General features: G+C 36.2%; 2 protein-coding genes across 2 annotated transcripts; both read right to left on the bottom strand.

Moving 5' to 3' along the window:
* Window positions 1–2,524: 2,524 nt before the first annotated feature.
* On the bottom strand, window positions 2,525–7,213 carry LOC110449534 (cytochrome P450 2H2-like). Its single transcript, XM_021496469.1, has 4 exons — window positions 6,704–7,213; window positions 5,273–5,788; window positions 4,572–5,012; window positions 2,525–3,618 (listed from the first exon to the last, which is right to left on the bottom strand). The coding sequence occupies exons 1-4, from the start codon at window positions 7,062–7,064 to the stop codon at window positions 3,437–3,439; spliced, it is 1,500 nt and encodes a 499-aa protein (XP_021352144.1). The 5' UTR covers window positions 7,065–7,213; the 3' UTR covers window positions 2,525–3,436.
* Window positions 7,214–9,252: 2,039 nt separating this feature from the next.
* On the bottom strand, window positions 9,253–13,760 carry LOC110449535 (cytochrome P450 2B4-like). The gene is made up of 4 exons (XM_021496470.1): window positions 13,274–13,760; window positions 12,358–12,873; window positions 11,207–11,647; window positions 9,253–9,778 (listed from the first exon to the last, which is right to left on the bottom strand). The coding sequence occupies exons 1-4, from the start codon at window positions 13,629–13,631 to the stop codon at window positions 9,597–9,599; spliced, it is 1,497 nt and encodes a 498-aa protein (XP_021352145.1). The 5' UTR covers window positions 13,632–13,760; the 3' UTR covers window positions 9,253–9,596.
* Between the last annotated feature and the right edge of the window lie 2,520 nt (window positions 13,761–16,280).

The following is a 16,280-nucleotide window of genomic DNA, read 5'->3' as shown; positions in this document are numbered from 1 at the left end:
GATATGTAAACGTGTATGTATATGTGAACTGTATCGTGGATATGTAAACGTGTATGTATATGTTAACCGTATAGCGTAGATATGTAAACATGTATGTATATGTGAACCGTATAGCGTAGATATGTAAACGTGTTTGTATATGTGAACTGTATCGTAGATGTGCTGATGTGGACGTAGGTATGAATCGTAGTGAAGATGTTTTAATGAGTGGACGTAGGAGTAAATGCGTACCATAAAATAGATGCGTATCGTGGATATGTAAACGTGTATGTATATGTTAGCCGTATAGCGTAGATATGTAAACATGTATGTATATGTGAACTGTATCGTGGATATTTAAACGTGTATGTATATGTGAACTGTATCGTGGATATATAAACGTGTATGTATATGTGAACTGTATCGTGGATATGCAAACGTGTATGTATATGTGAACTGTATCGTGGATATGTATACGTGTATGTATATGTGAACCGTATCGTGGATATGTAAACGTGTATGTATATGTGAACCGTAGCGTAGATATGTAAACATGTATGTATATGTGAACCGTAGCTTAGTTATGTAAACGTGTTTGTATATGTGAATTGTATCGTGGATATGTAAACATGTTTGTATATGTGAACTGTATCTTGGATATGTAAACATGTATGTATATGTGAACTGTAGCGTAGATATGTAAAGTGTATGTATATGTGAACTGTATCGTGGATATGTATACGTGTATGTATATGTGAACCGTATCGTGGATATGTAAACGTGTATGTATATGTAAACTGTATCGTGGATATGTAAACGTGTATGTATATATGAACCGTAGCGTAGATATGTAAACGTGTATGTATATGTGAACTGTATCGTTGATATGTAAACGTGTATGTATATGTGAACTGTATCGTTGATATGTAAACGTGTATGTATATGTGAACTGTATCGTTGATATGTAAACGTGTATGTATATGTGAACTGTATAGCGTAGATATGTAAACGTGTTTGTATATGTGAATTGTATCTTGGATATGTAAACGTGTTTGTATATGTGAACTGTAGCGTAGATATGTAAAAGTGTTTGTATATGTGAATTGTATCGTGTATATGTAAACGTGTTTGTATATGTGAACTGTATCGTGGAGATGTAAACGTGTTTGTATATGTGAACTGTATCGTAGATGTGCTGATGTGGACGTAGGTATGAATCGTAGTGAAGATGTTTTAATGTGTGGACGTAGGAGTAAATGCGTACCATAAAATAGATGCGTATCGTGGATATGTAAACGTGTATGTATATGTTAGCCGTATAGCGTAGATATGTAAACATGTATGTATGTATGTGAACCGTAGCGTAGATATGTAAACATGTATGTATATGTGAACTGTATCGTGGATATTTAAACGTGTATCAATATGTGAACTGTATCGTGGATATGTAAACGTGTTTGTATATTTGAACTGTATCGTGGATATGTAAACGTGTATATATATGTGAACTGTATCATGGATATGTAAACGTGTATGTATATGTTAACCGTATAGCTTAGATATGTAAACATGTATGTATATGTGAACCGTATAGCATGTAAACGTGTATGTATATGTGAACTGTATCGTTGATATGTAAACGTGTATGTATATGTGAACTGTATAGCGTAGATATGTAAACGTGTTTGTATATGTGAACCGTAGCCTAGATATGTAAACGTGTTTGTATATGAGAACTGTATCGTGGATATGTAAACATGTATGTATCTGTGAACCGTAGCGTAGATATGTAAACGTGTTTGTATATGTTAACTGTAGCGTAGATATGTAAACGTGTATGTATATGTGATCTGTATCGTGGATATGTAAACGTGTTTGTATATGTGATCTGTATCGTGGATATGTAAACGTGTATGTATATATGAACCGTAGCGTAGATATGTAAACGTGTATGTATATGTGAACTGTATAGCGTAGATATGTAAACGTGTTTGTATATGTGAACCGTAGCGTAGATATGTAAACATGTATGTATATGTGAACTGTAGCGTAGATATGTAAAGTGTATGTATATGTGAACTGTATCGTGGATATGCAAACGTGTATGTATATGTGAACTGTATCGTGGATATGTATACGTGTATGTATATGTGAACCGTATCGTGGATATGTAAACGTGTATGTATATGTGAACCGTATCGTGGATATGTAAACGTGTATGTATATGTTAGCCGTATAGCGTAGATATGTAAACATGTATGTATGTATGTGAACCGTAGCGTAGATATGTAAACATGTATGTATATGTGAATTGTATCGTGGATATGTAAACGTGTTTGTATATGTGAACTGTATCGTAGATGTGCTAATGATATGTAAACATGTATGTATATGTGAACTGTATCGTGGATATGTAAACGTGTTTGTATATGTGAACTGTATCGTAGATGTGCTAATGTGGACGTAGGTATGAATCGTAGTGAAGATGTTTTAATGTGTGGACGTAGGAGTAAATGCGTACCATAAAATAGATGTGTAAATAAATGACGAATAACTAGTTTAGGTTGCAAGCAAAATGATCTTTTATCATAAAAAAACCAAATATATAAACAATGTAACTATAAATCAGAAGATATCTTTTGGGGCCTGTTAGTTCGTATCAAGTACATTGAATTCCAAGGAGTGGGTCATCTAACTCTGAATGATGTGTGTTAACTTATGTTGGTATTCGTATTTCTCCCTATATGGGGCCTGGATGACTTTCAACTCAATGTCTCTGGTACACATTAAAATAATGTGAGAAACATATGTATAGCAATGGTTTTATATAAAACAAAAACAATGAGAAAAATTAGATTTTCCTTTATTTCCTTTATTTCCTATTAAATGATTTAGTAACATTAATATATGATTTCAAAATTTAAAATATATATTTTTTTCCCACTTTGGCTTTTCATAAAGATGCAATAACTGCCTTATGTTATTTTCATTATGTTGGAATTACGATGTAAGTAATATGACCTATCTTTTAAATTTAACATTTCATAGGTTGATAACAAAATTATATATGTTTTTCTACGTTCATTGCCAAAATGCAGTGCTAGTTAAGCAGTATTTGTTTTAATCTAAAATATTGTTTTCAGTATAAACATTTATATAACTCGTATACAATAAAATGTACTTAGCAGTAATTCATATTGTGATTCAATATAAAGTTAAGAAGTATCAGAATTATTCGCAACTTATGGCCTTAACCATAATGTAATACATTTTTTTTTATCTACGCCGATTCCAAATACGTTTTTAACAAATTAGTTTTTTCGATGCTGCACGACCTTCAGGCTTTGTCTTTTTCAAACTGCCGTAATAGCTTGTATAAACATATAAGCATAACATAATATAGAAGCTTGGAAATAATAACGATAGAATATACAGAAAATATACATTTGTTTCTACTCTAAACTCTCTTCTCTGCAATACATTTATATTCACACGGTTTGAATGTTATGCCGAGATTGCCCTTAACAGGGGGAATGTTGTCCGGATCCTCTGGTTTGAACTGAAACCGTTGGACCATGGAGGTGAGAAAGAGGAACAGCTCTGACCTGGCGAGGGCCTCACCCATGCACACTCGGCGACCTGTTGTAATGGAAATGTATACCATGTTATCAGTATATAATCCTGGGGACATGTCATTATGGACGAGTATCGTTAGGTGCTGCCTATTTAGATCCATTTGTTAATGCACGCTGATGAACATAATCAAATATAACGAACTTCACATATCACACAATGAAACATTCTCTTCTCCAAATGACATCATGACGTCGACCATAACTCATGCCCATTGGCCTCATAAATCTATCACTTTAATCATGTTATTCGGAGTTGGGGGAGCAGTGATATTACTGTCTAAAAAAGGAAAGTTCACGACAGGGAAAACGAATTTGTTACGATTGTTGTACATCTTAGTAGTAAGCCATCCTTAGTGGTCATATTGCAAGTAAAGATCGAAGTAAGCGGCTGTTGTAGATGAGGGCCTTGATTTGAAATGCATGATATCAAAGGCTATATGTGAATTGAAGGTTGATTATGCTCATTAGTGTGCCTTGTTACCCGTGCTCTCGATGTGAGGACGTGATCTAGATTTGCATGGTTGGAGTCGTTGATGAAGCAGAAGACACTTACCCTTCCGGCATCTGGTCTTATTCTCCTTGTACTTTTTCAAGGACATCCGTGTAGACTTTTCCTTCGATCATATTTTGTCCTAGATTTATCAATTTTGAATTCGAATAATGATTTTGTTGAAACTGTGGTATTTTCACGTTCAGCTCTCACATTAAAGGAATCAAAGTATTGTATAAAACTGTATTAACTGATAAACATTGTAAGTTTAAGACATACAAGGAAAGGTATACCGCTTTGAGAGTATCATGTCTTTAGTGCAACTTGACTTGAAATAATCATAGTCGTGTGATTTCGGAGCTGCATCTTTATCGTGAAAATAAAAATCTTTCATGGAAATAAATCTTCATACATTAATCAGTATACTTAAACGACATCGTATATCATATTATCAACTGAGTTCTTACCGAAAAAGAAGGATATCACATGGTCCGTTCCGCTTACTTTACCATCGCTATCGATGAATCTTGACGGGTTGAATTTACCCGGGTCTGGGAACTTTTGCGGGTTAGTGTGAACAGACACGATGTTTGGCATCAACATTGTTCCTTTAGGAATGATATGGCCTTTAAAATGTACGTCCTCACTTGTGGCATGTGGCACCCCGAGTGGAACAATATTCCCACATCTGAGAATCTCTGTGATGGTAGCCTCAATGTACGGCATTTGTGATCGGTCTGACAGGGACGGAAAGCGACCCTCCCCAACCACCTTCATCACTTCTTCGTGACAGCGCTTCTGTACATCCGGGTTGTTGAGGAAGAAAAGGATAGCCCAGAGTAGAGTTGTGGTTGTCGTTTCCATTCCAGCAATTAACATGTCGGCTATTGTATTCATTAACTGAGAAACTGAAATAAGAGGATACCTCATATTAATGTCTAATTAGCTGATGTCGATAATTGTCATTTGATAAATAGTTTTATGTAAGTTTCAAATAGCCATTATTTTTGTTACAAAAAGGACAAAAACCAAAAAGCTGTTTATAAAGGTACCCGTGATGGTCATATAGGCAAATATATTTGCGAAGGTCGTCTGTTAAGGTCAAAGAGACAAACGTGAAGGTCGTATGGGCAAACGTATTTGTGAACGTCGTATATGCAAAACGTACCTGTGAAGGACGTGTCCTGTCCCTCCTTATCTTTTAACTCCTTTAAGTAAACGTCGATGAAGTCTTTCAGGTTTTCCTCGTCGTAGTCCTTTTGGTGAGCATCAATAACGTTGTATAGATATTTGATGATTTTTTCTGCATTATTAAGTACTTTCCTACAGCCAGCAGGATCTCCTGGGACATATCGGAGACTAGGAAAGAAGTTGAGAAGTCCGGAGGGTGCGACAAGAGACATATTTTCGTTTATCAACGTTAGGAGCTCTATAAATGTAGGGTCACCATGTTCAAACCTCTTCCCGAACACTATGGCACATATAATGTTCGCAACACTAGTCTGAACAAAGGACTCGGGATGTAACGGTTTTCCTTCCTCCACGTCGAGAACCATGAGAAATATTTCTACTTCTTCCCTTATTTTCCCTTCTAAACTTTTCTTTCCGAATCCGAAATCCCTCAGACCTCCGATAGCAAATGTTCTTTGTGTCTTCCATTCTGCCCCCGATCTACTCACAATTCCTGTATGTTTTCAAAACAAATCAGGAGAAAATCATTTTGTTATGTTCAGAAGGAAATTCTCTTGTTTTGATGATCTACAAAAAAAAACCCACTGAAATTCGCTGTCAATATATTTCTAAGAATGCACGATCAATCCTTTATAAAGATGTACATTTTCAATTTTGATACAAGATCAAATATATATCGCCCGTGGCTTAATTTTCCTATGATACACTTTAACACACATTTTCCTTGAAATATAATAATCCTCAAACTTTCGATCGACACTGTGGTATCCAGAACGATAAATATCTATTCTAGAACATTACTACTAGTAGCCAGCAGTAATTCCTTATCGTCGGTGATTGGTTTAAAAAAATAAACATACACAAAATCTAATAAAATCATCGACCAGGAGTCAACGGTCAAGTAGATCGATAATTATAAGAATTATATATTTGTTATTATGAAAGATACCACTTCTTGTTTTAGGGTTTCGAAATAGCAACATACATCTATATATTTGCATATATGTAGACTAGTCAAGAGTTCATAAACCAGAAGCTCTCGAACACATAGTAACGAACCCAGTCAGTAACGTCGCAATAGCGGAGATGTAACCCATGTACACCTAAATGTGTATCATGGCGTATATGTGCCCATGAACCCAATTCTTCATAAATATGTACCATAGCATAGATGTGTCTGTGACGAATAGTTCACATACATTCATTTGTAATACAGTACAGAATATCTGAGCACAATTATATACAGTATTAAATAACTTATCATGTCTCAATATTTGCAACGTTTGATAATATGATAATAACAATTCCTCAGCGTCAACATCTTAATATCAAGATAATTCATTAACAACTCTTTTACAATATATATTATGTTACTTAACATTTCCGGGAATTCCCGGAAACACATTACCTTCGCCCTTTGTTATTTCCCTAAATGCGAATGTGTTAGGTCGATCAGACGTGACGTCACCGCGTTTGACGAACAGTTCTCGTAGTGTGTCGTAGCCACTGACCACCACGATGGTATAGGACCCCACGTGCAGAGTGACCAGATCTCCATACTTTTCCCGCAGCTTACGGAATGTTTGCAGTGGGTCACTCGATCCTGCTAGGTTAAGTATGTTTCCCAGTAGTGGGAGTGGTGTAGGCCCCGGGGGTAAAGATTTTAGCCTCTGGTGCCTATTCCACAGATAATATGCCACAACCAGAACCAGAAGTGTCCATACCAGACCGCTGCTACCAGAAATCAATTCTAATAAAACACCAAACATGTTTAGTATCCTTTGCTATTTATAACACAGCCCAGCTCGTCGTTCTATATTCTACCGAATACACATACACACTCTACACCGCCTTATATATAATGGCCGACAAACAAGGCCGTGCGTACCGAGTGTATTCACGAATGACATACATCAGTGTTATCGCGTATACAGGATCATCTCCGGTTCGTATTCAAGGACAGAATGATGACATAATACAACTATTGCAACATGTTCTTTATGAAAATATGGTAAATCGTGGAAAAAAATCAGTGTCTTTCCTAGGTTAATATTGTATTGTTCTAGCATAACGGCTAAGATAAGCTACCATTTTTGGCTATCTGGCGTATAGCCAGATAGGCTTTGTCATGGGTAGCGATCGATTTTCCGAATAAAAACCGAGTTGATTGCACCTTGTACATTTGTAAGCTGAAGCAGTTACATGCGATGTTGTGCATCCTACAATGCATAAACAAATGATCCTGTCAATTTTGAGAATAAGACCGTTAAATGTGTTCACTATGTATACCTAGAGGGTTACCAGGGATGCTGTGTGGAACCCTTCTATCACCCTGGCTGTGTGAATAAGTCCCTGCGATGATTTAGATGTTTTATTTCTAGAGTAAGTTAGTTAACAGAACATATAATTTTAGATCAGAGATTTATTGAAGTCGAGAACTTGTCAATCACGTGTTCAGATAAGTGAAATTACACACATACGGGTCCACCCCTAGCTAATGAACCGGCCGGAACATTTGTCAATTGCATTCTTTACATCAATATTTACCTCCATCCCCTCAGTACTCGCGCTAGTACAATAAGAATAGGGTAACTTAGATATCAATTACGCTTTTATTTGGAAAAATAGTAAAATCATATTGACAAAGTATTGTGTTGTATATCCTCTTTCTACTTTCAGTTGAAATATGTAAACAATACAAGACGAAAACAATTACATTTCGGGTATGCTGGGCCGTGCCAGTAAATAAAATGATAATGGGTCTCCATAGTGACAGTTTAATCAGGATTAGAGGATAACAACCTGAGGTCTCCTGTCAACCCGTACGTAGGGTTTAAATTACTATTACAAGACCTTCCGAAGGTGATATTTCTCAATAAATGTGTACCATAACGTAGATCTACTCTTATATGAATATACGTAAATGTACATAAATATATGCCATTGTGTTGCATTCGTAATGTGTACCTTAGTGAAGTAGTGTTAATGACGACAAGCTTTTAAACCAACTGCATTTTTGTTATTTCCATACGTTCAAAATATCTTGTATTCTAACTCTTTTTCTCCTTCGTTCAAAGGGACGAATACCTATGTTATGGTTTAGTTCATGAAGTATTGAATTTGTTTGTGACCTATTCGTCATTGTTATTTACAGAGGGAGCAAAGTCTGATGTATTTTCCCACGTCTACCTGTACATTATCGGGCCGCTCTTACAGCAGGGTATTGTGTTCACCTATAGTTAGGGGTATAAACGGTTCGAGATAATCCGGTGTAACGGGGAAAAGTGACCCGCGTAGATAACGTACTCAGGATACAAAATCTACGCGGAAATTCTATCCGGGAATCCGTAGAAAAATCACCTATATCTGTTGAAAAATAAAGCGCTGTCCAGGTTTAATTTCTAGGGATTCTGTTTTTTCAAAGGCATGAATACATATTTAAAAAACCGCATTGGTTGCATATGGAATATCGGTGTATTTGTTTAAAAATGTGATCGGTGAACCAAATGTTCTCTATAATTAAAAAAAGATTAATCATGTTATGTTTGATAAACTGTAGAAGTAGAATTTACAAAAAAATGTCAGTTATTTTTTAATGCATTCATATATTTATATTGTTCCCAGCTTGCAATTTATTACAAATAAAAAAAAAATGAAAGTATACGTGGAATTAAAACGTGATTTAAAAATGTAGCACTGATATATCTATATCACTTACCCCCGATAAACCCTATCTAAGTCTCCAAGTGGTAAATTACATTACTTCCTGAAATATCACATATGTATTAAACCCTATAGTTTACCACACCCATTATCCCCTAAAGTTTACCACACATACTGTCTTCTAAAGTTCACCACATCCTAGAACTTAGCGTAGATGTGTAAACGTGTATGTATATGTGAGGCGGTACACAAACTGGTCTTATTTCAGTGTCTTTTCGTGAATCAATACATGTCTTGGTATCGGAAGCTTTATTTCTGAAATATGTGTTATCATTGCATTGTATGTCTTAGCTCATTTCATACACATTTCGTAGTAATGTTTCGGTATCGGGTTATGGGTGTGTGTTATAAAGGTTGGAAAGTCCTTTACGTCACAGCGTGTTACTCCGGATTACCAGGTGTTGTAGTGAGGTAATGTAACTTTCAATAAAATGAATTGTTCCGACATTAATATATATGCTGCACTAACGTGTCATGTCTGTGATTCCTTGGTACTAGGTGTTTCATAGTTAACGTCTGGGTTTTGATTCCTGTTCACTGAACCAAGAAAACGAAAACATTGTTAATGTTTCTTAATTTTAAAGTCTCTTCTCAGCAATACATTTATATTCACACGGTTTGAATGTTATGCCGAGATTGCCTTTAACAGGGGGAATGTTGTCCGGATCCTCTGGTTTGAACTGGAACCGTTGGACCATGGAGGTGAGGAAGAGGAACAGCTCTGACCTGGCGAGGGCCTCACCCATACACACACGGCGACCTGGGGTAAGATGTACGAAACCAGTTATTTGATTGGAGGAAGTTAAATCTTTAAATGAGACTTGTGTAAACACAAGATATAGAATTGAAAGAAAGAATAATACAAGGTGTTAACCTATTTTTGAATTTTAAATGTGAAAATCTACATAAATATCATGTGAAACTTTGATATTGTTTTGTTTTTGTATGTACCAAGTTAGCCCGCTAAAACAGACCATAATCGCAGGCTCAAAAATTCTGATCGGTCGCCTGTTTAAGGTCAGCTATCGGGACTGCTCTATAAAACACGGGGATTGTCGTCGAATGGCGACAGCGATTGTGAGAGTTATACATGTTTGTCAGAGAAAATAATCATACTTTTATTTCAGTTGATTAATTTCTCACTCACTTGACTAGATTTCATGTCCGTACTCGATACAATATGGACGCTACATCGTTTTATTCAATTGAGGTGCTTTCGACTGTTCACATCCACAGCCATTTTGCCTTCAACAATAGGGCGCACTAGCCAATCAAAATTACTTCCGGTTAATTTGATCAAATGTAAGCATTGGTTATGCAGTGATCTTTTAGCAGACACAAACTAATAAGCTCGTTGGATTTATATCTATTTACCAGAATAATTAGTAATATCAAAATAACTTTGATATTCCTGGCACTTCTCAGCATTACAATTACGAAAACAACTCGATTGCGAGGAAAAGGTAAACTAGTACACGTGTTTTTGTTGTCAACAAGTCGATTTGACGGAAGCAACTCTGATTGGCCAATACATATTGATGTACGCAAGATGTCTGTCGATGTGAGCAGTCGAAAGCACCTCAATTGAATAAAACGATGTAGCGTCCATAGAAAATACTAATCATTTTCGATTTCTGAAACTCTATACAAACAAGTTTGATTTCACAAAGTAGGCATAAATAAGATCACTGGTATCAATAGATAATGTCTGTAGAAGTACTTGTAAAATAACAGTCAGTTTTACAGTCACTACAAATTATGCTTTGTTTTCCATGTGGTCTGGTATTTACAAAATCTAAAATCTGGACAGATAGGTTGCGCTTTATAATTACTAAAATTACGACGGGTAGGTTCAGTTTTATAATTACTAAAATTACGACGGGTAGGTTCAGTTTTATAATTACTAAAATTACGACGGGTAGGTTCAGTTTTATAATTACTAAAATTACAGTCTTTTACTAACATTTATGTAGATGTACTTTGGAGATAGTTTTTCTTTAATTTAAGCACTACGGAGCATATCGAACGCTACAAAATTTGATATTAAAAGGCACGTTAATAGCTAAAACCTGTCTATGATAAATGTAATGATGAAATATAAACCCCTATTACATTTCTAGAACCGATTTATTTTACATCTTTCTTCCATAATGCTGCCAAATAGAGCTAGGTACATTTTAGTACTCACCGAAAAAGAAGGGAATTACACGCTCCGTTCCATGAACTTTACCATCATTGTCGATGAATCTTGATGGGTCGAATCTACCCGGGTCTGGGAAAAGTAGAGGATCGGAGTGGACAGAGTTGATGTTTGTAACCAACATAGTTCCTTTTGGTAGTACATAGCCATTAAACTCCAATTCTTCACTTGTAGCGTGTGGAATTCCTAGTGGAGCAATATCCCCCCGTCTTAGAATCTCTGTGATTGTAGCCTCAATGTACGGCATTTGGGAACGGTCTGACAGGGACGGAAAGCGACCCTCCCCTACCACCTCCATCACTTCTTCGTGACAGCGTTTCTGTACATCCGGGTTGTTTATAAAAAACAAAACAGCCCAGAGAAGAGTGGTAGTGGTCGTCTCCATTCCAGCGACGAACAAGTCTGCTACCGTATTAACCAACTGGAAATCTGTATAAAAAACAAAAAATATGTTATTAACAAATATTGTGCAATTATCATTTTGAAGAGGGTCTAAAAAAATCTTTCAATATCTTGTACTTAACTTTTAATCACTTTCATTGAAGAATAGTTCTTTCAAAATAAAGATAAAGGCACAAAAGAAATCGAGCGTTCGCTCAAACTATGTAAGTTCTCTCTTCACCAGATCTAACCAATGGAACGTGTTGGCAGGCTTCAGTGGAGCGTCCTTGGTATTGATACTTTAATAGTAAAATAAATGATAACAAAAAATTGAAAAATCCACATATTGCACATGAGGTAAATAAATTACCGCTTGTATCGAGCAGTTATTTTTACCGAATTTAAAATGCAATGACACATAAAGAAATCATCGTTATTTTTATAATTATATTATAATAAATGATTTCATACAAATGTTTTTCTGATGACCTGATGTCATATACCAAGGGAGTAGAGAACGTTAGGGGCCTTACCCACTGGAATTTCGAAATGAAATGGCAGTGGTTCGCAGGTTATCGGTGCACATACATCGTATTGTCAAGAGGTTCAACGTTGTAACAATGTATCTACCAAATATTAATGAACGACATACACGTATCTTAGATATAAGTTATCGGGGTGGCTATTCACTGGCGGTCAGCCGTTTCATCGCTTTACATTATAATACATGTATCACAAATGTATTTATTGATTGATACCTGTGAAAGACGTGTCTTGTCCTTCCTGTTTCTTCATTTCTTTAATGTAAATGTCAACCAGATCTTTGATGTTATCTTCATTGTACTCCTCGCGATGACCAGTGATTAGATCGCCGATATATTTAAATATCGTTGCTGCATTAGAGAGTACTTTTCCACCAGAAAGTGGGTCGCCTGGGATATACCGGAGACCTGGGAGGAGATTTAAGAGTCCAGCGATTCCAGCGAGAGACAAATTCTCGTTCACCAAAGCTAACAGTTGTATAAATACAGGATCACCGTGTTCAAACCTTTTACCGAATACAATGGCACATATTATGTTTCCAATACTAATATGGATATATGAATCGAGACATATTGGTTGTCCTTTCTTCTCGTCAAGATTCTTAAGGAATATTTCCACCTCCTCAATTATTTTCCCTTCTAAACTTTTCTTTCCAAAGCCAAAATCCCTCAGCCCTCCGAGAGCGAACGTCCTGTGCGTCTTCCATTCTGCTCCTGATCTGCTCGCTATTCCTATGCATATTTCAAAACACAACGTCATTATGTTTCTTATTTGACATTCATGTTGACTTTAATATAATCTGGATTTTATAACAATGCATTAAACTTTCAAATGATCTCATTAGAACATGCATATTAGTCATATTAAACCAGACAACCTCACGATTCAATAAATATTCACACCAGGCTTTTGCGACGTACATGCTATCTATTTAAATGTAAATACGTTACGTTGTATAATATATTACCGTATGATAACCACGTTGTCTTAACTAAATATGTGAGTTTTATAACATAACTGTTTTAAAGAACTTCATTAGAACAAGCAGATTGGGGTATTAAGCCTGACAACCTCATGGTTAAACAACATTGAATGTGCAAGAATCTTTCTAAAACATATTCACGAACATACCATGGCGACGTGTTATTTCTCTGATTGTAAATATGTCCGGTCGGTCAGACGTGACGTCTCCGCGTTTGACGAACAGTTCTCGTAGTGTGTCGTAGCCACTGACCACCACGATGGTGAAGGACCCCACGTGCAGAGTGACAAGATCTCCATACTTTTCCCGCAGTTTACGAAACACTTGTAGCTGGTTCGGTCCTCCTAGGTCAAGTATGTTTCCCAATAATGGAATTGGTGAAGGCCCCGGGGGCAATGTTTTCAGTTTCTGATGTCTATTCCACAGATAATATGAAACAACTAGAACCAGAAGAGTCCATACAATACCACTGCTACTGGAGAATAATTCGACAACATAAGTAAACATGATTATTGCATGAGAGATATGTTATTCCGTGCGCAGGTAGCTGTGTATACCGAGCCTCATTCCTACAAGTTACAAATACATGTGTATATCGGACTCGAAAAGCTTAAGTGAGCTTCAACAATCGACGGACTATATACTGAACTTTGAACTAGTATCGTATTATCCTGGAGTTTCCGGTATGTTTATTTTGAGATTTGGCACACATACACATGCACACATACACATGCATACATACACATGCACACATACACATGCACACATACACATGCATACATACGCATAGACAGATCGAAGTAGTTAACACTTGATATCAACTTTACCAAGGCTAAAGTAATGTTATTTCATGTAGTTTGCAATGTCACTGACATTCAGTCTTTTTAAACTACGTATGTACCTCCATGCAGTTTGCTGTGGTTTGTGTATATACAAAATCGCTCAGTTATGTCGGTGTGTTTACGTTGAAGTTTTGCTAGCATTGTCAGCTTGATGCTTAGCTTTAATTTTGGTAAATGATCGATCCACACCTTACAAAAGAATAATAAGACCTACGAATCAACTAGACTTACTTACGTTGATCTGTTTTATCTTTTGCCATTTTTTCCGAGACACAAGTTCATCATTACACATTTTAAAACTTATTTATCAAAACAAAACAAAATATCAGAACTCCGTAATTACTCATAAAATGCTTCATGATATCACATAGCACGAGGAATAAGGAAAAAACCCAAGTTACATTTTAGTTCCAACAACCACACAACAAGACCATTTTAAAACTTATTTATCAAAACAAAACAAAAATATCAGAACTCCGTAATTACTAATAAAATGCTTCATGATATCACATAGCACGAGGAATAAGGAAAAACCCCAATTAAAATTTTAGTTCCAACAATGTGTGAGACGTACAAAACATTTTCCATAAAAAGCAAATCGCACACAAGATTGCATGAAGTGTTATAGTACTTTGAACTAGCTATGCGCATTGACCATTTATGTGTTCATCGAGCAAAACAAATTTCAGATGTTATGAATTTGTTTAATTTTCCAAATATTTAATCCAAAGATAAATGATACTATAGAAAAAAAAGAAGTACAGGGATGTTTTGCACAAGAGGATGGCGCTACAATTGATTATAAAAAAATCTTCAACCTGTTTAATGTGAAAGGGTATATTCTCTTCTATGCATGCAAAAGAATTAAAACGATTATTGGTGTGGGACAGTGTTTTCCCTCATCCATCGCTCTAAGCTTGTTTTCCCATCTATCTGAAAGAAGATCATTTAAACACTTTTCTATCCCATGTTTTTTTTTACATGTACATTGTTTTTGAATGTGTATGTTTATTTAAAGCTATAATGATACGATTTTGCCTTGTCCATTTTAAAAACAGAATTCAATACAAAAACAATATCTCATACTGAACTATCATTGATGTCACCCACATATCAAGACCAAAAAGCTTCAGATTCTTTTAGCTACAATATCCAAAGTTGCGTGCCTTAACTCATCCACTCCTGAAACTTTATCATGAACTATTTCAACCTTTGAATTGGAAAAGTTCAAATGTGTCTGTCAGGGGTGAATGAGTTACCTGTAAATAACCATGTGCGACTTATAGACCATTCAGGTCCGTTCCAAGTTTTGGTTCAATTATAGTCGAGAACGTATTATCAACCAAGTATTAGATTTAACCATTATAAATTTCATTAAAACTGTTAAAATACCTGTTTGAATTTCCCTTTAGCTCAGCGGTATAGCATCGGGCTGGAGAGCCAAGGGTCGCGGGTTCGAGTCCAAGTAACGGCACTTTCTTTATCACTATTCCTCGTCCTACTACAATATGAACAATTTCTGTTGATTTCCAATGTAACTTCAAATTAATCTCTGCTTAAAATGTCGTTAAATTATCAAGTTTACGTTGCAGGGGCAATCAAAATCTGAAGTGATCGCAATGCTGGAAACTTCCTCTCAATTCCGAAGTAAGTCAGACGTCTATATTATTGGTGTCATGCCCCAATATGGAAATCGTAGTTAACATGTGGAAACCACGTGACCATGGCAGGTAGCAGGGGGTCCAGAACAGCACATCACAATTTTAAAAAGTTTCACCGATTTTTACTAAGCACTGGTTTGTCATTGGTAGTAAACTGTAGCCCAACACCCCACCCGTTCCAGCCATGAACTGTTTTATTGACTTTACACGCCTCATGTGCCATATTTCATCGTTTTTATAGTTTGTGAACTCTGCACCGCCATTTTGTTTTTCATGCACCCCTGCCCTGGCCATTGTACATAAGTTATATGCAGCTCAGGGCGTTGCTGCTTTTAAACGTTACAGTAACAGTTTTAAGATTGACTTTGAGTTTTATTCGTTTAATTCCCATCGCTATATTAACTTATAACCGTCTTTTTTATTGTAAATATTTACACTTGCACTCACTTCCCGTCCAACCCAAGACCTCAGCGTGATCTAAGATGGCCGACCACAGCATGGCCGTTCCAACCAACAAACCTACAGGAGCGACAAGGAGATCCCTCAGAACGTCGGTATCTGTAGGTAGCCTAAGAACATTAACACATACCAAGCCATGTGTCTTGGATAAATCGAAGTCTCTCAGAAAGAAACTAGATGACGCCAAAAAATAC

The sequence above is a fragment of the Mizuhopecten yessoensis genome, unplaced genomic scaffold, assembly GCF_002113885.1.
Source record: "Mizuhopecten yessoensis strain PY_sf001 unplaced genomic scaffold, ASM211388v2 scaffold4631, whole genome shotgun sequence".
NCBI classification, from domain to species: Eukaryota; Metazoa; Mollusca; class Bivalvia; order Pectinida; family Pectinidae; genus Mizuhopecten; species Mizuhopecten yessoensis.
Note: the sequence above shows the minus strand (reverse complement) of the source record. Positions and strands in the feature narration are given on the sequence as shown.